The sequence below is a fragment of the Plecotus auritus genome (assembly GCF_963455305.1).
Source record: "Plecotus auritus genome assembly, chromosome: 1".
In the NCBI taxonomy this organism is placed as follows: domain Eukaryota; kingdom Metazoa; phylum Chordata; class Mammalia; order Chiroptera; family Vespertilionidae; genus Plecotus; species Plecotus auritus.
In genome coordinates, this window is record NC_137770.1 from 58,036,873 (window position 1) to 58,060,466 (window position 23,594).

Consider the following 23,594-nt stretch of genomic DNA (forward strand, 5'->3'; position numbering starts at 1 on the left):
TAAATTACATCAGAGTGGTCAACTCAATTCCTATTTAAATGAATGAATGAATTATACAGATGCCCAAAAAAAAATCATGTATAGATCTGCAGCCTAACTTAAAAAAAAAAAAAAAAAGCCAACATAGTTTCTACAGTCAACAAAATTAGCTTTGGCCCCCAAACTAAAGATGATTTAAAGGCATTAAGTAAAAAGGTGGTAGTTCACCTTTCTATCACAAATTAAACAGGTGAATGGACTCGGTTCCATTAAAATTAGAGCATATTTTTCTGTTCTTAATGGATATTTTCCCACATTTACTCTAATGCTAGATCATACAACCTCTCTTCCATGGCTCACCCTCTCTTCCATTTGGCAAAAATCAGGGTTGTTTTAGGAAAAGTCATTCTTGCAAGGCTTTGGCCATCTACTGATTTCCAGACTGTGGTAAAATGATTCCTATGGACCTTATACAACAGAGCTCCTCTATCCAATCAATCTCAGAATCGGACAAGCCATTCTCCCCACAATCTGACATTACTAGAGAACAAAAGTAACACACACCCTGTGAAAAGAAACTATGAAAGTATCACTTCTCTTTGCTTTTGAAAGCCAGGGCTGTGGTTCAGCAGAGGCAGCTGTATTCACATACAACCTCAATGCTTTTAACCACTTGGCCACTTCTTCTTCATCCTTGGTGTTTAAATGTGGGGTCCTGGATGGACTAAGATCTTTTCAGAAGAAATAAGAAAACGAGTAGAATTTATTCATTCTAACAAATGAACACTTCAGGTCTCCAGTCAGTTAATCCACACAAGTTCAGTGCTTCCGTAAAGCTTCACCATGCAGCTGATGCTAGAAAAGATAAATGCCACTTAGGAAATTTAATCTAGGAAATTTAATTTAAGGAATTTAATCTTGCTTTCCACCAACCAACTGCACATCCCCAAACCTAAAAATAGTCAAACATTAAGTGTCTGTTGACCTCAAAATAGAGTACTTTGCAGAAAAACAAGTGTAAAACATTATCCTTGCTTTTGGGTAGCTATAATCTGGCTAACATACATGCAATTTTTTTAAAAGATGAAAGTATTCTAAAGAACTTTAGGGTTAAAAAGAACTTGTAGGTCACAGAGTAGAACTCCTACAAACAGAAATCCTTTGTTCAATGTTCATCAGAAGTAGGCTTCAGTCTTCTTTTATTTTATTTTTTAATATTTTTAATTGATTTCAGAGAGAAAGGAAGAGAGATAGAGAGATAGAAACATCAATAATGAGAGAGAATCATTGATTGGCTGCCTCCTGCATGCCCCCCATTGGGGGCCAAGCCCGCAACCCAGGCATGTGCCCTTGGCTGGAATCGAACCTGGGACCTTTTAGTCTGCCACTCTATCCAGTGAGCCAAACCGGTTAGGGCTTCAGTCTTCTTTTAAACTTACGAGTCTATCCAGCTTATAATAACTGGTTGTACTCAAAATCTACTGGCCATAACTGCCATATTGAACTTAGCTTTGGCTTCAGGAGCCAAAAAAGAAGTCTTACTTTCCTTTACCTAAGAGTCCTTAAAATATATGGAAGCCACATTTTTACAAAATTATGACCTACAATTGGTAGAAAAGATTTTAAAATGACAGGGGATTCAAACGGCACAAGAATTACAAGAAGGTATTCCAGTGTGGGAGAAAAGAATAACTAGAAGTAGAAGGTCTGATAAAAGCACCAGTATGACTAAATCATACAATTCACACTGGGAAGTAGTGAGTGGAGAAAGGGGTAACCTATATTTCTATCAGATTATTAAAGAACTTAAATACCGAGGTGAGACTTTTGATTGTTTTGATAGCCAATAGAGAATAAATGTAGAGACAAATCACAGGAGGAAGATGTATAAAAATATTAAGATTTTGTTATGAACTAAATGTTTGTGTCCCCCCAAAACTTATCTATTGAAGCCAGTATTGGTGGCGAGGCCTTTGGGAGGTAATAAGGATTAGATGAGGTAATCAGAATGGGACCCCTGTGAAGGAATTAGTGCCCTTACAAGAAGAGACACCAAAGAGTTCTCTCTCCCCCAACGTGCTCTAGTTCACACTGAGGAAAGACTATGAGAATGCAGCAAGAAGGCAGCTGCCATCTGCAAGGCAAGAAGCGTGAGCACCAGAACGCACCCATGCTGACACCCTGATCTCTGACTTCCAGCCTCCAGAACTGTTAGAAAACAAATTGCTCTTGTTTAACCCACCCAGTCTGAGGTATTTTCTTATGGCAGTCTGAGCAGACTAAGACGGATTGGAAAAGAGAGCAACTGGCAGCAAGGAGCCCAAGTAAGGAGATTACTGAAATGCCCAGAGATGGCAAAGGAATGCAGAAGTCATCAATTACCTACGAAAGAAAAATAAGCTATTTCACCTGGCCCCAGAAGTGACCATCAAATCATTCATGAACTCCTGCTATTCATTCCCCAGGGTCCTTAGTTTTGCTGTTTTACCTACCACCTACTCTCACATCATTGTCATATAAAGCTTTCAAGAAAGCTTTAGGAACTATTACAATGGGAAACCTAGTGACAGAGGCCCCAGAGTGACCGTCAAATCATCCTATAACCCTTCTCACCCAAACCCAGTCATTGTCTTATCCCGAAGAACAATGAACAAACAGCTCCTATGGAGCCCACAAATCCACAGGCCTCCATCAAAGCCACACCAATGTGGTCTTGATGTCCCTACTGGCTCTAGGTTCCATGAAATTTGGATTTGCTGATTTCCTTCTTTAAAATAAAAAGAAAACTTCTAAACAATACAATCCTATAAACATACAGAGAAAACCCCAATATTTTTCAATAAAAGGTGAGCCAGGTGTTTTATTTAACCAGACAAGAATACTAAACGAAAAGGGTAGTTTGGGGGCCTGGGGGAGCCCTCAACTTCTCTAATCACAAAGAACCCAGAAACAGTGGCTTCAGCAGACAGTCCCAAGCCTTGATACCTTGTCATTTATGGATGAGACTAAATCAGCCTTCCCTGCCTATACAGCACATTGGAGTTCCACTTGCATTTCCCAACTTCATCCTTGTACCATCTCATCCTCACTCAGGAGTGAGTATACCAAAGCCACTCCATCCTGTACTTTTAAATCCTTAAAAAGTTGACTCTTATTGACATTAAAATTTTGTCCAGATTACTACTCATTAAACAAAGCAAAAGCAGACTATTCCTAAGAACTATTCTGCGGTTGCACCTACTTAAGCCTGAAGTTAACCTTGCACTACCACAGATCCTCAACAAGCATTTTAAACAGCTAAGCTGAGAATAAAGGGCTCGAGGGTACTAATTTTGGGGCTCTCTGGTTTGGGATATAATTAACAGAGTTTTAACAAAGAATATGGGTGAGAATTTCTTTTACTTTATTGATGTAACTTTCCCTATCTAACCCAAAAGAGGAAGAACTCACCTGAAGAATTGTAAAATTTTGAGAGTTGGCTACCATAAAGGAGTCCCTGTAGGTCATCATCCCTCTCAATCACCTGATTTAATCTTCAGTAACTATGTAAATGAAATGTTTTGCATGCAGAGTCACTTTCTCCATATATAATTGTAAGCTTTACATCCCTTCAACAGTTGCTATGCCACCTAACATAATAAGTCAACTAATATTCATGCAGAACCATAAACCTCCACATTTTAGGAAGAATTTCCTTAAAATTGCTTACCTTGATCATTATCACAACCCCCTAAGGCAGTATTTTTATTCTCCTCATTTTATACATAAGATAAACAAGGATCAGAGAAGTTAATGTAGTGCCCTACAATCATAAATCTAGTAAATGATAACACCAACACTAAACCAAAACTTTGTGACTCCAAACCCCTCCTCTTTCCACTATACCAGAATGTGTCTATCTATTCTCCACCACCTTAAACAAACTACTCTACATAGACAAATAAAACTGTGTGTTAGTAAGAGCTCTAGTACCTACAGATACACTTCAGTGTAATGAATACCCAGTCTAGTTTTAAATAAATGAAAATATAAAATGAACTAATCGGCACCCTCTCAAATTATAAAAATTAGCATAAGTCTTTTCATTTAATTCATTGGAAGTTCTGTTTCCAAAATTATATTTTAACAACTTCCATTAAAGTATCTTCTGTATGTTTAATAACATTTTTAAACTACCTTTGGAATAACTATTTTCCATCTGCTTTTACTTGCCTTTATAAACACTAAGTCTTTGAAAAGTGGAAGTGAAAATAAAGAATTTTCCACACTATGAAGTAACCATTCTTTTCTATGGCCTCAACTAAATAATAGATGTGAATATTCCAATATCTTACACATATATCAAATTTCATCTTCTCCCCAAGGCACAGAGGCTGATGACAGCTGAACAGTTAAAAGAAGAACCACGCATAAAAAGAATTACACTCTCCTAAAAACATTTCAGATTGCAGTTGTTTATATTCAATATCTTGCAATACTACAGTTTTATTTTATGGAGGCTTTTGATAATTCTGTTTTCTTTTTAATAAAAATAAATCTTGAAGGTCTTTCTTTTGGAGAATATCAGCATTACACCATTTAAGCCTCCTGTTACAAAAACAAATTTTAAAGATTTCTAGCGATTTTAAATTCCTCCTCAAGGCAAACCATGCCCTGGTGTAGATTGATATCAGTGCAGGTGCAACTACAACTGATCAGTTTGCTGCTTCTGAGGGGCAATAAGAAACCACAGGGAAATGTATATCACTGTTGATTTCTCTATTTCCTCTGTAAAATGAACAGTTACCAACTTCCTACAAGAATTATGAAGTAAATAACACATGAGTAAATATTTATGAAGTACTTTTATCATTATTGATTTTTTAAAACAATAAGACTCCTCCCCTGCCCCCAATGATTTACTGGGCAAAGTCCTACTGCTGTACAATTAGTTCAGCAAACCTCCAGAGTCTGCTCATTGTGGCACTACTCTTTTAAACTTGACAAGAGGTTATAACTATGAAGGCAAGAGAGATCTTGGCTGTATGGCCTGTTTTGTGTTCCTACAACAGAGCATCTCAAACTCCTTCAAACTTTAAGTGGATTTAATTTAACGACTCATGGTTCTTAAGACAGTAACACTGGGAACAGTACAGAGAACAGGTTTGCAAGACAACCAGAAGTCAGAATGGCCAACTGGCCTGCTTCTTACACAGGTAAACAACTAACGAATTTATTTCACCTCACTTCATTGCTACTTTCATAGTTTATATTAGACCGGGACTAAGAAGCCAATGACAGACTCCTGAGGGACTTTTCATATACTCATTAGAATCACAATTTGTTTTTAATAAAGACCCTTTAACTGAGTATATTGCAGGAAATAAACATTATGCTACTAATCTATGAAAACTTTTAATATATATAAGGAGATAATAAAATTAAATTACCAAAGACTGGGGCTTTGTTGTCTATCCCCTAAGGAACCATATCTTAGCTCCTCCTTTTCTTTATGAAGATGGCTTTGGTAGAATTCTCTTCTTTGTTTGCTCTCAGAAAGCAATTAAAATTGAGTATGGTTAGTGTTGAGATTTCCTTTCAGAGGTGATCATATAATTATTTTCATTTGGTTTTATATATACATGTATAAATATATCTCCTGTTAGCATCCTGAAAATTGCCATGCAAACTGACTAGGGAAATACCAGTACACTCCTTGGCCCAAAAGATGAAAATGCTTGTCCCTCCTTAAAATAGAAATCTATTTCCTAAATCAAAGTATTGGACAAACTATTCAAAAAGCACAAATCTCAACCTAAGAAGCCTACATTCCAAGAAGAATTTCCTTTATAGTAAAAAATCCAACACAATTTTTTTCTGTATTGAAAGTAATAAAAATCTCTAATACAGATTTTTAATCCAAAAAAGAACTACTTATTTCGAGTTGAAAACAACACCTGGGAGGCACACACACAGAGGGAGGTCTATAATATTTTTTGGAAGTCCATGGATCCAGGTGGGTATTAGAACCCAGTTTTTCAGATTTTAGAAAAGAAATATAGAGTACTATATATACCATATGTCACAAATCACCCCCAGCACCTGGTAACCATACAGTAACTAGGAAAATAGAGACTGTCAATGGCCTCCATTCAGATAAGATCACATTTTGCCATGAAAAACAGTTTATGGTCAATTTAAAGGAAATTTTTTTATTCAAACTTTTTTGGATTTCAAAATTGTAGATCAGGGATTGTGGCCCTTTGAAAGATAACCAGTGGTCTTGAAATATAATAAAGTATGCTCTATCCCCTAAAACAAAAACAACTAGCTGATGCTTACATAAGAGACAGGTAGAATATTTAGTATAGTCTTGAAATGGGCCTAATTACTTGCCTACTTGGAGAGGCAAAATCAACTCAAGCCAGCTATAAAGTTCCCCCTTTAACTTTATCCCAAATTGGGACCAACATTGAAAAACATTTTCCAAAACCTTAACATGTCAATGCCACGCTGAGAGGCAAGGGGCTTCTGACAGGTGACAAAGTCAGCTAGATATAGAAGGGCTTCCACATGGCAAAAAAACTAAGAGGAGAACTCAAAGATTTTCACCCATGGCCTATGAGTACCCATACAAACTCAGATTCTCTAACTTGTGGCCAAATCATGCTTCTGCCATAAGTCAAAATGAGCCTAGCATTTTTTCCTCTCTATCGGCACAACAAACCTTTTTTTATCCCCCAAAACTGGAAAACAACATATGCCTCAGGGACTGAGAAGCTTGATGACTGTAATTCTCTCCTAGGAGGGATCCCTGTGGCGCCCCACCACTACTCAAGTCTTGCTGAGAACAGCAGCACATTTGCTCATCGATTAGAGTTGCAGGATCATATTAAATTTAACTGTGTTCTCTACTAGTACATTAACCACCAATGAAGTCGTAGAATAGTAATCATGAGGTGATTCTGCTCATTTTAAAGCTTCACAATGGCTCACCAGCAAAACAAAAATAAATAAATAAATAAATAAATAAATAAACCAACAACTGTTGAGAAAGGTTGCCTCCAAATCCTTAATGTAACTGGAATAATCTTTCAAATTCAAAGACTCCCTCGGCTCAAATGCAGGCACCTTCCTAACACCTAAAATAGACCTGACAAAATGACATCTTAGACAAACTTTCTCAATTTTTAATAACCAGAAATATGGGAAAATATGGTAGTGTAGTTGTTTTTAAAAAGTAATATTTTTCTGTCCTGCAACTTATCTCAAATTGTTTTATTATTTTATATTGAAGGTTTCATCCTTGAGTCACTACCCAATGCAATAAAAATTACTAACAATCCCTAGTCTGTTTTTCTTTTTGTGTGATCTTCAAATGTGATCTTTAAGTCCCCAATCAGCTTACACTAGCTTGGATAACTCACCATGGTCTTTATGAAAGCACATTTTAAACATAGAACAAACAAAAAACCAATGTTCTCTCCTAAAAAATATACATTTTCTTATGTTAAGAAATTACAGGTGGTCTACCTGTAATCAGAAAACAGAGGTTCAAATGACAGTTACATTACTAACAAATCTCTCATTTAGTTTACAAAGTAATAATTTCCTCCCTACCAAAGCCATTTTCCTTCTAATGTAATGATCTCTCTCCATAGATTTCCATAGAAAGAAATGATCCAGAAATAAAGACATCTAAAGAATATACTTCAATGGTGGGCTTCTCACTAAGAAAAAGATAGTATAGGTCTGCATCCCACTCCTCTGGCTCCTTAACACCAAAAGTACAACTCAAAAGGGGAGGAGAGGGCGATGCCACAGCTAAACATAATGCATCTTACTAGAACTTCCATTTTACTCAGTGATTAACTAAAACATATTTATATTACACCAAATATGTTTGTGCTACAGAGCAGAGAGTAAAATGACATGAATTTTTAAGATTTCTTCTGCTCACTTGCAAGGTATTGCTTCAGGGTACCAAGGGAGTTTACGTTCCTTCTCCTCTACCATTAAGAAAAAAGTGGAGAAGTTCTGCCCTAGAGACTCAACATTTTCACCAACCTGTCTCCCAACTATTCTATCCTCTCAGGTCATGTAATTTTTATTTTATTTATTGAGCCTACACCTCATTCCAGAAAGAATTTCAAGTAGCTGGGGAGAGAATATGGAGAAACACTACATCCAAGTGGTGCTGCCTAAGCATTGAAGAGGATTTTCAAAAGGTATACAAAAGGTGTACACATTTCTACTCATTATTCTGCACTATACAATAGCTGGTCTACAAAAAAAAGTCTTAAGAAGAAATCAACTACAAAAATAAAAGGTAAGGTTCTAAGATACCTGATGACTTTTCAAAACTACCCTTCTGCCTGACTTCTTTTTAGACTTTTAACAATGTATATAACTTTATGGCACTAAAAAGCAACTTTGACATATTGCCCTAGCGGCAGCATTTCTCAAACCTCCTCCCCCACCTCCAACCAGGAACATCTCATTTTATCCAAAGTAATATGAGATAAGGCCTATCAATTGCTCAGCACAGTGCCTAGCATATAATAATAGTTCAATAAACAGTGACTAAAACACTAGTTATAATTATTACTATTAATAATAATTAATATTATCATTAGTATTACTTAAGAGGGTGCTACCCAGCTAGCAAGTCACAAAGCAATGATTCCAATTCAGCTGTCTGGCTCCTAAGCCCAATTCTTCCCACTGCACTATACTGTCTCTTTTATGAAAAGTCAAGAATTCAAGTGCTCTCTCAATGACAGACTCCAATTAGATTCCACTCCATTTCAATCAATACAGGACGAAGAATTATAGGAATTCCCTCCAGTCACACACAATCCATTTATATACAAATCTATACTCCATATACAAATGCCATCAGATACTCCATTCATCCTATCTAATAAAGAGGGAATATGCTAATTGACTGTCACGCCCTAACAAAGATGGTGGCGCCCGCAGCCAATAAAGAGGGAATATGCTAATTGACTGTCATGCCCTCAAAGATGGCAGCACCCACAGCCAAAAGATGGTGGCGCCCAGTCCCCTCAGCCGCGCGCCTGCCTCCAGAGTCCCCTCAGCCTCCTAGAGCCGGCCCGAGGCACAGGCAAACCTCAGATGGTGGCTGTCCAGCTTCCCAGGGCCAGCCTGAGGTGCAGGCAAGCCTCGGATGCCGGCTGCCCCACCAGCCAGGGCCAGTCCAAGGTGCAAGCAAGCCTCGGATGGCATCAGCCCAGCTGCCCAGGGCTGGCCCGAGGCGCATGCTCACTTCTGGTACATTCCATATCAAAGTACTGGTGCCCTCCTCCCCCAAATCTTATACATCAGAGATGGCGGCTGCCCAGCTGCCCAGGGCTGCCTGAGGCTCAGGTAACCAGGGCCGGCCAAGGCTTGCGCTGCCAGCAGTAGCAGCAGCAGAGGTGTGATGGGGGCATCGCCTTCCCCTGATCACCAGGTTGCCTCCCGCCCCTGAGGGCTCCCGGACTGTGAGAGGGGGCAGGCTGGGCTGAGGGACTCCCCCTCCAGTGCATGAATTTTCATGCACTGGGCCTCTAGTCTATAAATAAAAGCCTAAGCGACCGTTACAGCAGAACAAATGGAATGACCAGTTGCTATGATACGTACTGACCACCAGGAGCAGACACTCAATGCAGGAGCTGCCCCCTGGTGGTCAGTGCGCTCCCACAGGGGGAGTGACCGCTCAGCCAGAAGCTGGGGTCACAGCTGGCAAGTGCAATAGCGTGGAAGGAGCCTCTCCTGCCTCCGCGGCAGCGCTAAGGAACAGCAAGCCTACCAGTAAGGAGCCTGCTGCTAAGGAGCAGCAAGCCAAGAGGTAAGGAGTGAGCAGGCAGGCAGAGTGGTAAGGGGGGATCGGGACCTAAACCGGCAGGTCCCAATCCCCAGAGGGGTCCTGGACTGCAAGAGGGCACAGGCCGGGCTTAGGGACCCCCCACTCAGTGCACATATTTCATGCACCAGGCCTCTAGTCCTATATAATAAAAGCCTGATATGCAAATTGTTCAACCGGGAGTTCGACCAGGAGTTGAACCACTCGCTATGATGTGTGCTGACCACCAGAGGACAGCATGGAACATAGCAGGCATTGGCGATGCGGCGCAGGCAGTGGGCAGCAGTAGAGGTGCTGCTGACCCCGAAAGGCCCTGACAAGAGCGGGACCATGGCGGGATGGTGGAGCAGGTGAGCAGGCGGTGCCAGGCCAAGGCAGATGCCAGTAGGAGCCCGATCGCCCCGCAGTCAGTGACCAGCGGCAGCGGCTGGGGGTGGGGACACTGCTCAGTTCCCTGGCACTGAGGAAGACAAGCGGGGGGGTAAGGGGGTGGCCCCAATTGATCATCCCGCAGGAAGGATGGTGGAGCAGGTGAGGGGGCGGCACCAGGCCACAGCGGGTGCCAGGCGGGGCTGCAGGGCTGCGAGGCTGGGGGCACGAGCTGGACCTGCAAGCCTGGGGGTGTGAGCTGGGACCCAATCCCCAGAGGCCACCCTGAGGGATCCCACCCATGCATGAATTCGTGCACCAGGCCTCTAGTATTCTAATAAAAATTTGTGTTTTTACATTAAATAATCAACCAAAGTTACTAATTTTATATATCTAACTCTACCATTAACATCAATATTTGGCCTGATAATTTATCTCCCTCTGAGTTCATTTCCCTAAGGGGTATTCATTTACTCACTTAGCTTTAATTATAACTTATAGGTATAAAAAAAACATCTGTATCTCCAGCCAAAGGAAATCAAAGAGTGGTTATTAATATATGTATGTACAAAAAGGTGTTCACTATCACATTTTTTATAACAAAAAGAAAATTAACAAAATCCCTAAATTTCTTGCAGTAAGAGAACTGACTTGATAATCCAGGCTATGTCCATTTCCACGTAATATTATACAATTTTAAACCAAGTTCATAAAGCATTTATAAAGACTTGAGAAAATACTCATAATATTAAGCAAAATTTAAAATTCAGAATATAAAGTGAAATCATCATTAAGCTCTCAACTTTGTAAATGTAAGGCAAAAAGGAAATAAAACAATTTTCTCTGGATAGTGAAATAATAGGTGTTTTCTTCCCGTTTTTTCTGTTCTCCGATGTTTTTTCAACACTACCTATATATTAATTTTATAAGCAAAAAAGAACTGTTGTTGTTTTTTTTTAACCAACATCCCTATTTAACTCATCTCCTTGCATACTTCTGTCATAAATCCCTAAATTAGCCAGAAAAGTTCCAGGTCATATGAATTTTAAAATGCTCAAATCAATTCAACACCTTTACTCTCTTCCAGCACTATCATCCTCTAATCATGCCAGAACTGCAACCTTGGTTCATTACTCTTACCTACATAAATCCAATCCTTCAAATCTATCAATCCTTTTCTCCTTCCTACTTCCTATACTAATGCCTAGCTCATACCTACATTAGCACAATGGCTTCCTGAATAAATAAATGCTTTCCTTATTCTATTGTCTCACCACTAAATATTCACTCCACCACAGCTCACTATTTGCCAGGCTCTGTTCTTGAGGCTTCATCTGTATTCACTCAGTCAATACGCATTACAACTCTATGAGGATAACTACTACTATTAAAATTTACAGATTGAAAAACAGAAGCAAAGAGTGGTTAAGTAATTTACCCACAATCACCCAGTTAGTGACAATTACTGGATTTGAACCCATGCAATAAGGCTCCAGATAGTAGTCTTAAATAATAAAAGGCTAATATGCAAATCAACTGAATGGTGGAACAACCAGTGACTATGATGCTCACTGACCACCAGGGGGCAGACGCTCAACACAGGAGCCAGGCTAATGGCTGGCTGGCGAACACAGCGGTAGAGGAGGCAGCAGTGCTAAGGGATGTCCGGGGAGCAGGCCTAAGACGTCAGTTGGACATCCCCTAAGGGCTCCAGAACTGCTAGAGGGTGCAGGCTGGGCTGAGGGATGCCCCCCCCCGCGACCACGAGTGCACAAATCTCATGCACCAGGCCTCCAGTATATAAATATTAGCTCCTCCAGGAATGCAAGAACAGGGATCAATAAAAATCAGCTTCTCTTTCCTTGCATGTTACAGTCCCTTGAAGTAAGCCAAATTCCCATTTTGGGGTCTCTTTTCATGCTATTCCATATCTAGGAGGCCATTTCTTCTCTTCCCTTATTCATTTTCCATATCTTCAAAAGTTAACTCTAAATTCAACATCTATGAGTTTCCCTCAGACCAGTTACCTGACTCCTCAGCACATCCTTTTTCTTATGGACTCAATTTAAACTACATTAATGTGCAGTTTTTGACATTTTTTATGTTACAAAAGTTTATCTACCTCACAATTTTACATTTTCTCTCCCTGTCTACATAATAAATGCCCCCACTTTTCTTTGGTCTATATCCTTCTCCATTTCCCACCTTCCCAAAAGCTACTGGAATAGCACGCTGCACAAAGTAGATACTAAATAAATACGCAATTAACTGATAAATATGGCTCCACTATTTAACAAAGCAGAAAGTCATTAATTAGTCTTTTGAACTGACATATTTAAATATTGATTTTCTCATTTTATTCCCTAAATGCAAAATCATTAGATTTGTAATTTCAACATTCCCATCCAAAAAATATATTCAGGTGGTATCCAAAGCAGTCCTATTAAGTTTTTTTTAAAGGTGTCCAACACACTGTCCAGAAATGATCTTTTTCTTTTTCTTTTTTTTCAGAAGACACTTTCTAATAGTTACTTTACTCTCTTAAGGCAAGAGTTATCCAAGTCTGACAACATTAAGTAGGCAGTGATATTCCAGGCATGATTACCAATTGTTCAAGAACAGACAGACTAGCAGGCTTTAATAAGAGATTATTCTAAATAACCCCATTAAATCTAAAGTGTGAAAACAACTGCGTTTACATTTAAGGTTTAGTATCTTCATCTTTATCTTTCTGTTCCAAGAGAATTACTTAAAAACTCAAAGAAAACAATATACCAAAGGATAGTAGCCTAAAAGAAAGTTAAACTTGTATTTAAATAATTATAGGCATACCACACTAATAAACAAGTCTCTAAAAATTGTGATCCAATCAAATTATTTTTCAAATACATTATAAACCAATGACTACTGAAGGAATACTACAGTACCTATTCTACAAAGCACACAATACTCATGGTTATAAACTTGTCTCTAATTTTTCTGTTTTTCAATTTTGTGTTTTCATAAACAGTTTTTCTCTAAAGACTTTTTGCTACTTAACTTTTACCTTAAATGAGCCACTTAACAGCATACAATATTTATCCTAAAATACTGTATTTTCCCTCACATGCCTGCTGACTCTGCAGTTACTTCATTCACACTACAACTTGAAGGAAACAAATGTTTAACATGGTTTGGTTACCCAAATAAAAGCACTAAATTTGAACACGTTATATTATGACACATTATAGTTACTATAAATTTCAACACTGTTAAGTACAAAACATGAACCATACCATACTCATAACCTTAAAATACTTTACATATAAAGGCTAAACCTAGTTTCTACCTGATGTAACGTACCACTCCTATTTACATTACAGTTCAGTTGCATTGGTAAATTTTGGTTTGCTTTTTTGATTTTTAAAAATATTTTCAAAGTATGGTACAGGCAATTTGAAAAGCTTACTCCATGTTTAACATGGTGAATAGGTATTTAATAATCTTACCGTAGGTTTTTTTTTTTTAATTACTTTACAAGTAGATGCAGTTATAAAGGGAAACACTAGAAATCTTTGTGGTGATAGAATTGTTCTTGTATCTTGACTATATCACTATCAATAACCTAGGTGTAATATTGTACTAGTGTTGCAAGTTGTTACCACTGCAGAAAATTTGGTAAGTGTACACGGGATCTCTGTATTGATCCTTACAACTGCATATGAAACTACAACAAATTAATTCAATAAAAAAATTTTGCTGAAGAGCAATTTAATGAGAATTTAGTTTTCTGGCACTACAGCAACATTCTCAAAAAGCCTAAGTGTACATAATGAAAAATTTCTCCCTCCAGAAATTAATCAGTAACTGAGAATGAAAAACTATATACCTTTTAAAATTTTAAGAGCTAGAAATAGTTTTTACAATTATTTCCAAAAATCTTGGGCAAGAACTATTATCAAAGTCGGATTTGAACAAGGAAAAGTAAAGCTTTATTTGCTAGTTAAAACAACTTTCTAGATAGAAATATCATACAGAGACTCAATATGGCTCACATACCGAATATATATCCCAAGCCCTCGCATCATCTATTACTACTTGGATTCAAAAACTAACAAATTTTTCATATAGCACATAAACATTAAACTACTAAAAATTAAACCCAGGATCAGAACTTAGTTCCACATACTCAAACCCTAAAGTTGAGGGGACAGTGGACTTAATAAACACCTTAACTATTTCAATTTTGTTAAATCCTTTCAACAAGCTTTCCTTTTATACAGTGCCCTAACACAGTGCCTCACCTTTAACGCCTATAGAAAGGCCTCTCTCAAGGTCACTGTTGAGAGCACCTCCCAGACTCTATCATACCATGCAGATAAATTCAGTCTTATCAGGCAAAGAAAATTAACACCTTAATGAAAAAAATGACATTTTAACAGACTCCTCAAAACAAATAATAGTAAATAATACACATTCATTAATCATTTCCATAGTGATTTTTTGATAAAGTACCAGCTATCATGAGAGTTATTTGTTTTGCTTTAGAACTAAGATTTAAAAAATAACATTATGTATTCTAGCATGCATGTTTTCCATTTCAAAAAATTCCAAAGGTGTTATATATTATTTCTCAAGAAAATCCCACTGTGAAATTAAATCATCCTGAAAAGGACAAATAATCAAGAAAGGAATTATACTGCACAGTTATAGTCTTCATGAGGCAAAAGGCTAGGGTTTTACAAATGACTCCAAAGACAAGAAAACTCTAATCTTTAAGTCAGCTCTTCAGAAGGAAAGTCAGATCTTTAGATCCTTATAAGCTGCAAACAAACAAGCATTAGGACGTATTACATATCCTTTGATATCAAGACAGATAATTCAAATATCAGTAAAATATATAAATAATACTACTATACCAATTTCTTTTAGACATTGTCTTTAAGGTAAGAAATGGCTACAGGAAAACCATATCTACCAGTATACATACTATGATATAAAATAATCACATGGCATTTTCCCTTCCCCAAAACTAATTATTAAAGGTCACAGCTTTTAAAAATTCTGTTCTAGATTTAAAACAAACCATATAGATAAAAATTACTATGTCCACTAAATACAAGTGCTTAAATTCAAACTTTCAATGGATAAATAACAACTCTAACAATTTTAAAACTAAAAAGTTCCTACTCCAAAAAAATCAACTACTACTACCACTTCTACAATGTAAAAAAAAAAAAAATTTTTTTTTTCATATAATGCAAGCAAGGACCTACAACTTCTCCAACGCCATGTTTGTAATACACAACAAATTCACCTACTTTTTAATTTCAGACTATAAAAATCACACCTTCTTAATTTTATGAAGTGGAAAAACTAATTGTCCTTATTCTAAAAATAGAAAATATTTCTAATAGCAAGTTTCTAAAGTCCATGTTATTGATATCAATGAGTGTCAGTTAAATACAATTTCCACAATTTAAGCTGGAACTAACAGCCTGAAACAGCAATATATCACTATTCATTAATGAAATATACTAAGCATGTACTACATATTAGGCAAAGTAAATCTGAAAGTTCTTGAGAATGAATTATTAGTTGCAAAAATTGAGACATACTCAAAACAGTAGTGAAGAAAGGAAATTTAGCCTTCATCTACATTAACTAATAATGTTCTCCCCTCTCCCCAAAAAGTGACAATTTTCAAATGATTGCCAATAAAAGGAAAAAGGTGGGAGAAGAGCTGGGGTTTGGCTGACATGTTATGGTACCCTTTTTATTAAGGATAGTGTTACCCTTAGGATATTTACAATCCGAAGTGCTTTTATTGTACTTAATTTAAAATATTAAACGACATACTATTTTCCTCATAAGCTACGATTTCATCATTAAAAATGAATTTTAGAAAATTGTTATTGTATGTCTTTTAAATAGAAATGTTTTTAAATATTGTAAAGTGTAATAAAGTAGTAAAATAATTACTAATTTAATCTTCCTTTCTAATGTTTTGCTCTCACAGTATCTTAAGAAATCGCTATCACTTTACCAGGGGAAATAAAAGTACCAGTCAAAGGAGGAATTACGGAGTTTCAGCCCAGAGATTTGACAGCTGGTTTTTTTAAGGTGATACTGTCATGGCTTTAGGTGTTCGTTTGTTTTTGTTTGTTTTTGTTCTTGTTTTCATCTATCTCTGAGCACTAATGAATAAATTTAAATTAAACAGAAAATTATAGCTTTTGTACATTAGAATGGACCTAGCTTTTAGAATGTCTTTTTTTAAATCATGAATTTAAATAAGTTAGAAAAACAAAAATATGCATACTTAAGAAATATGCAATAAATGTTTATGGAGCAGAGTAGTTATAAATATACAGAAGATAAATTTAAAGAGGACAGCACTAGTGTAGGAATAGGAATCTAATTTATCTTACTCTAAACATTATCATCATGTAATCTGAATGTATGACAGAATTCAGTCACCTAATAGGTGTCATTTGAAAATAAATCTAACTCCTTTTCATTTATTTGTAACTTTTATTCCATTAACATTTTAAATAACCATCCACAAAATTGTTAATTTGCTGCAATCTACTAAGGGAATGGCCATCTTTTAAAATAAGCATCTTACTAATTGTTGCTTGACTCAATTCTACTTTTCATGAGCATATATTAAATAATATTATTTTACCAATTCTTTAGAACCCTGGGTTACATAATGCTAATGGACTAAAAATTTAGCAAAATTTAAAAAGACATATTTAAATAAAGATTTTTTAAAAGATCACATATGGTAATAGTGCATTTTCTTCTGGTACTTTTCTAAATATAGAGGCATGATATAATCCCTTATACTCAAATAAAACAATTTTCAATTTAAAAATTCATAGAAAAAGAGAATAATTCTTAATCCATATTGAAATTCTTAGTGAAATGTCAATAGATCCTTACAGCAACAGCCCACATTTTGGGCTTGGTTGTTTTTATTTATAATTTTATTTTTTTCCTGTTTTTATTTATAATTTTAACAAGACACTAAAGAATACAATGAAGAAAGATATTAAAATACTTTATATATTTTTCTACTAAACTGTATCACAACATCAAAATATGAGATTCTGATTTTAGACATCATCTTACCTGATCCACTGAACTGACTGCTTCCCAGTGTTGTTGGTCTGGTTTTCCCACTATTAACAGGTGGGGAAAACATCTACAAAATAACCCAAAAGTATCTATTAGTCCTGAAATTCTAGACTCTTTGCAAACCAAGAGTCATCAGTTAGTTACTATATTTCAGAAGGACGTTAAAATAAAATTTGAAATGTACATTCAACCCAGAAAGGCAAATATACTATACTATTTGCTAATACTACTTGGTTATATTCTGTCCTGCAAAACCAGTTACTTAAATGAGAGATTCTAAGATTATTAAGTTTAAATAGTAAACTTTTGTCCATGATTGTAACTAATTAAATCTCATTACATTTACATTACAATTTAAAATACACACAGTCAGAATCATATCAAATGAAACTACCACATACACTAAGGATCCACTGTATTAAGTTTTATAAAGTAGGGACTGGTTCTGACTCCTAACAGCATTAATAAAGGAACTCAACCACTGAAAGTTAGGGCAGTGGGCCCTTAGGTTTCAACAGATACTTTGGAGACACTCGATTATTACCCATGTAAAAAATTTTAAATATATATACATACACACATATGTGTATTACAAAGATACTCAGCTCAAAAGGCTGGCCCTCTTGTAAATGACATCTTTCACATACCACACCTTGGGGAGAGAAATGGTTACGAGTGTTGAAGAAAAAATAATTTTCTTCTTTCATATGAAATTCAAAATCCCTAATCATCATCAGGGTCAGAGGGTGACTCAACCTAAGCTCATGATTACATTGTTTTCTTTTCAACTGGTTAAAACAAATGACCCCTTTGGCAATAAAGTTTTAAATCTGTAAGTCTAGACATTACATCAAAGTTCAGGTGTCCAACTTGGGGGAGCTGGACTCCAGCCCTGAGAACTCTGCTCAAAGCAAAGGGAGTTCACGCTGCCTAGTCTCCACGTCGCTTCCCCCCACCTCCTTTTTCTTTCTTTTTTAGTAAACCTCAGCAGAACCCCAAGATGCCGCGGGAAGCTCTCATACCGCACTGAAGTCCAGCAGGTCGCTCAGCTCCTTGTCGGTCCCTATAGCGGCCATGCGCTGCTGCTGAGGATTCATCTTGGGCCACTTCTAGCAGGTCCTAAGGCAGAGGGAGAACCGGGCTCAGCGAGCGACCACCGAGGGGATGGAGCGGGGCTTAGGGAAGAAGAGCAGGAGCGCCGGGCGGACTCTCAACACCCAACTCGGTCCCCGAGCCGCGCGGGCAGGGGGCGGGAGAGCCGGGAGCCCGCGCCCGGTCCGTGACTCCACGCGTTCCTCGGCGCGGCCCGGGAGCAACGCAGCGGCCCCCGCAACTCACCGCCTCTCCCGCAAGTTTCCGGGCCGGTCCCTTTTTCCCTCCGCGGCGCTCCCCGCCCCGCGCCGCCGCCGGGAGCTCTGCGCACGGGGCCGGCCCGGGCGGGGGTCTCGAGGGGCCGGTGAGGGGCGTTCGGGCGTCCGGCAGCCGAGCGGCGGCGGGGGAGATGCGAAGTGACTCTCGGGCTCGGCAACAATAGAACTGACAAGTTGCAGGGAACGCGCCGCTCGCAGGCCCGCGTCCACGGCCGCCGCCGCCCGGACCTCCCCGGCGGGCCCCGGGGGTCGCCAGGCACCCCGCAAGCGTCCAAGGGGTGTTTGTAAAAAGAAAACAGAAACACCGACAACTAGTCTCGCTCTCGCCCGGCGTCCTCCTCCCCCGGCTCGGCCTCCTCCCACTTTTGCTGCCCTGCCCGCGGCCGGCCGGCCCCGGACCTGCCGAACAATGAGCCGGGCTCGGCGGCCGGAGCAGCCCGCTCTCCCAGGCGCCCCGAGCCCGAGCCCAGAACCGAACGGGGCCCCCGCACAGGCCGAGCGCGCCGCCCGCGGGCCTCGCCGCCCGCGACTCTCGCCTCCGCCCCCACTCCGCTCCCCAACTTGGAGGGGACCCCGGGTTCGCTCGGTACAAAGGGGCACAGAGTTGGGGCGCCGGCCGGGGACGCCTCCGCTCCGGCAGGGACGCGGCGGCGCCCCGCCACGGCGTCCCCCTCCCGCTCGTCTGCCCTCAATTACCTGCCGCCCCGTCTCCGCATCCAACCACCCCGATTAAAGTTCACTTTGGCCGGGAGAGCGGGCTCCGGCTTCCCCTTGCACTGCCCGGCGGCTCGGGTCCCTTTGCCCCGCGCGAGCTCTCGAATCCGGGCGGGGGAGGCGGCTCTCGGGCCTGGCCGCCCCTTCCTCCCGGGGCGGGCTGGCGGTCCCCCCGAATAGAACTTGTGGGTCTCCTCAGGCGGACATTTTTTTCGCTGAAGCGGCCTCAGCACTGCGCTCGGCTGGGCTCCGGATCCCTCCGCGCCGGGAAGAGCTCGGCTTAACCCCTTCGTCCCCGGCCCGCTCCCGCCGCCCGCGCCGCCGCTCCGAGGAAGTGGGGCCGGCGTGGAGGGGGCGGGGAGGAGCCGGCGGGAACGGGGAGGGGCGGCCGCCGGTCGGTGGACAAAGCCCGCGGCGGGGCGAGGCGGGCCGGGGCCGGGCAGGCGGGGAGGGGCGGGAGCCGCGCGCAGGTACCCCGCGAAGCAGGGCCGCCCGCCCGCTGAGGACGCCGCCTCCGGGCCCCCGGGAGCGGGACGGCGGGCTCCGCGGCGCCGGCTCCAGCTGGTCCCGCTCCTGCCACGGGCCCCGAAGCGGAGCAGCGAGGACGCCCCTGCGGGCCCATCTGGATGCGCTGCCCGGGCCACCAGCCCGAGGACGCAGAGCCCGAGGCTGCCGTTCCGGAGCGAGCGGCGGTGAACGCTGGAGCCCGCGCGCGGCGGGGCCCGGAGTGCCAGCCCCGGGAGGCTGCGCCCCGCTGGGCACGGAAGATGCGTGCGTGGGGAAGGGACACCCGGCCGCCTCAGTCCGCACTAGGAGTAGGTGCGGTGGGTCAGATGTGCTGCTGAGCGGAAGGCAGAAGGGACAAAACCTCCCTCAAACCACACAAAGCTGCGTGGGCTGCAGGTTCCCAAATACTACACTCACTCAAGCCCCCACGTCTACAGTCATCTCTTCCCACCGAATCCCATTCGGGGCCACCAAACTGCACAGCGGGACGAGCTCTTGGAAATGGACCAAACCAGTCCCTTCCTTTGACCCAGGGAGATTCTGTCGCACAGGCACTATCTTGGCGCAAGTTCTGAACTTGGCCTAAAGAATCCCCAAACGGAATAGAAGACAACCTAACTAAACCTCAATTCCTTTCGATTCGGAGATGGAAGTAAGGTTTCTCTAATGGCAGCCAGTGTTTTCACTCTTTGGGGGCAGTGAGTGCAGTAAAGACTAGTAAGAGCCAGGGAGGAGAAACACTGAAGAAAGGAGACATCCAAAGTAACAAATTGAAGGAAGCAGCCAATACCTTGAGGGTAACAACCATGACAGAGAGCCTTTGGAGCCCAGACTTACAGGGAAGCAAGGAGGGAGATTCCCTGCAAATATGCTTGATTACAACCGGAGCTGTCCAGCGGGAGAAGGCAATTGTAGCTTGGGGTAGGGATTTCCATGACGTCAATGGCTACACCCTGGACCTTGTGCCAGATCCAGTAGTAGCCTCCCCTATATCCACTCCTCCTTACCTAGGTAAACACCCGCCCCCCCTTCTTAGGGTCACATCCCTGCCCTGGCTGGGTGCTGGAGTATAGGGTTCCAGTATAAGCAAGTTAGCATAAACCCAACTAAAATAAACCAGCATGTACACATTCCCTGCTACAGTTACTGGTCAGCAGTGGGCATAATACAGTTTGGGCCACTGAGAAGAGCAATTTGCTGGGGACTTCTGGGAAAGTTTTTTTTTTTTTAAATATATTTCATTAATTTTCTACAGAGAGAAAGGGAGAGGGATAGAGAGCTAGAAACACCGATGAGAGAGAAACATCGATCAGCTGCCTCCTGCACACCCCCTACCGGGGATGTGCCCGCAGCCAAGGTACATGCCCTTGACCAGAATCGAACCTGGGACCCTTCAGTCCGCAGGTCGACGCTCTATCCACTGAGCCAAACCGGTTAGGGCTCTGGGAAAGTTTTTATTTATTTGTTTTATATTCCAAGACAGCTTCAGAGGCAACCTGCATGTACTCAAAAATCAAGGTTTCATAAAAACTCAAAAATTGAAGGCATGTTACCAGAATGTTCTATGGGAAGTTGGGGGGTGGTCCCAGAACCCTGGACTGTGGGCAGCCATCTCCCATCCACAAGGTCCAGCCAGGTTAAAATAAACCAGACATGCGGAAAGCATAGGCAGAAAGAAATGTGATCTCTGATGATGTTTTTGAGCCTCTGATCAAACAGCTTCTGAACCCAGGTCTCTCTTCATCAATTAAACCGACAGGATTGGAGTTTTCTGCTATTTGTAACCTAGCGTGTATACATGGCTATTCATCAGATGGGAAGTCTGACAAACTTTTAAGGCCCCATTCTAGTGGTAAGATTCAATGGCTCAGAGAAGTCTTGGGAAATGGGGAAAGTATATAATCCCAACTGAAAGATTTATGCTCTTTTCAAGAGAAAAGGAAAGCCAGTTTCTTCTCATCCTTCTCATACAACCAATTCGCAGAAAGAAATAGCTGTCTGCCCACACTCTCAGTCATGGAGCTCCCTCACTCCTTTGAGGGACTGAATAGTGAACTTTTCCTAAGTATTATGGGTCATATCGTTTTATACGTTGTTTTCCTCAAGGAGTTTGTATACTCCTTGAGGGCTGGGACTGCCTTGAGGACTGGGACTGCCATGCAGTCTGTACCATGCACTTAACATGGTACCCAGTGCATAATAAACACGTCATTTATTTATTTATTTATTTATTTATTTATTTATTTATTTATTTTGTTGTTAATCCTTACCCGAGGATATTTTTCCATTGATTTTTAGGGAGATGGGTGAGAGAGGGAAAGACAGAAACATTGATGTGAGAGAAACACATTGATTGGTTGCCTCCTGCACAAGCCCTGACCAGAATCCAACCCAGGACCCTTTAGTCCACAGGATGATCCTCTATCCACTGAGCCAAACTGGCTAGGGCCATAATAAACACCATTTGACACTATAACATGATTCTTTTTTAATGCTGAAATGTTATCTTTGCATGTATAAATAGGGGGATATCATTCCTACCAATCCCATAATGTTGCTGATATATATGGAAGATTTTAAAAAGTATAAAACTGAATTTTGTGTCACTTGTGACTTATTTCTGAGCCTTTGCTGACCTTGCTAGATAGAGCCAGAAGGCTTTATTGAAAAGCTCAGAGAGAAACAACCAGTAATATAATTCAGTGATGATTAATAGAACTGTTTCTATAGAGTACATTAATCAGGGGTCCTCAAACTACAGCCCGCGGGCCACATGCGCGGCCCACTGAGGACATTTATCCGGCCCTCCAACGGTCTGAGGGACAGTGAACTGGCCCCTTGTTTAAAAAGTTTGAGGACCCCTGATCAATATCAAATCATCGTTGAAATCTATTTAATGAACATTTCTTACATTCAAGGCATAGTGCTAAATGCTGTGAGAAAGAGTCTCAAGCCCACCCTGCCCTCAAGAAAGTTATAATCTGATAGATTTTAGTCCATTCACCTTAGCCTACTATTGGGCAGACATGGGAGTTCTGTCAGCATTGTTTCAGTCCTTACTTTCTAAAAGGTCTCCTCACCCCCCACTCGCCACTAGAAAATACACATAGTTTTATCAGGGAGACCCGAGTCACCCAGAGAAACCTTTACAGGCAAAAGGAAAAACAGCCAAGGCAATGGGCTTTGCTTCCTTAGGAGATTTGGCTTGACCTTGATCTCTTGTTTAGAAACTGAGTATTCAGAGAAAGAGTTGTTGGAGGCAGGAACAGAATAGAGCTCATTAAGTGAAGGGGCAGGTTGCTATCTAGTTGAAGTGACTGGCCTCTGAGTATTATCCACTTAGAACCGAAGTAGATGGCCAATGTGCTCCCTTGTAGCTCCCTGCTCCTTTGGAGAACAGCTAGGAGTCCATGCTTTTTATTCCACCACAGCTATACCCTTGGGACTAAAGGAAACACTTTTATGTAACAGCTTAATAAGAAGTATTACCTTCAGTTCATAGTACTCCCATTACTGATGAACTAAAAGCCAAAATTCTACTAGTCATCAACAGTCCTCTCTCCTCATTCTCTTCTACCAGCCAATAGTAATCTTCACCTTTGTGGGATTTTCTGGTATAGATTTTGCTTTTTCTCTATGTTCATAGATAGAGTTATCTACTCCTTGCTAGTGTCATTTTTTATTCA

General features: G+C 40.8%; 1 protein-coding gene across 10 annotated transcripts in view; it reads right to left on the reverse strand.

The window, feature by feature from the left end:
- Positions 1 to 19,737, reverse strand: part of TCF12 (transcription factor 12) — a 385,291-nt gene extending 365,554 nt beyond the window's left edge. For 4 of the 10 annotated variants that reach the window (XM_080675442.1, XM_080675439.1, XM_080675432.1 and 1 more), the window contains exons 1-3: positions 19,384 to 19,678; positions 18,340 to 18,436; positions 17,312 to 17,384 (exon numbers count right to left, since the gene is read on the reverse strand). In XM_080675442.1, the coding sequence (XP_080531568.1) occupies positions 17,312 to 17,384; positions 18,340 to 18,414 (148 nt within the window). In that variant the 5' untranslated portion in view covers positions 18,415 to 18,436; positions 19,384 to 19,678. Of the gene's footprint in view, positions 1 to 17,311; positions 17,385 to 18,339; positions 18,437 to 19,383 lie in introns of all 10 variants that reach the window. The other 6 variants (XM_080675441.1, XM_080675438.1, XM_080675433.1 and 3 more) reach the window with 4 other exon arrangements.
- Between the last annotated feature and the right edge of the window lie 3,857 nt (positions 19,738 to 23,594).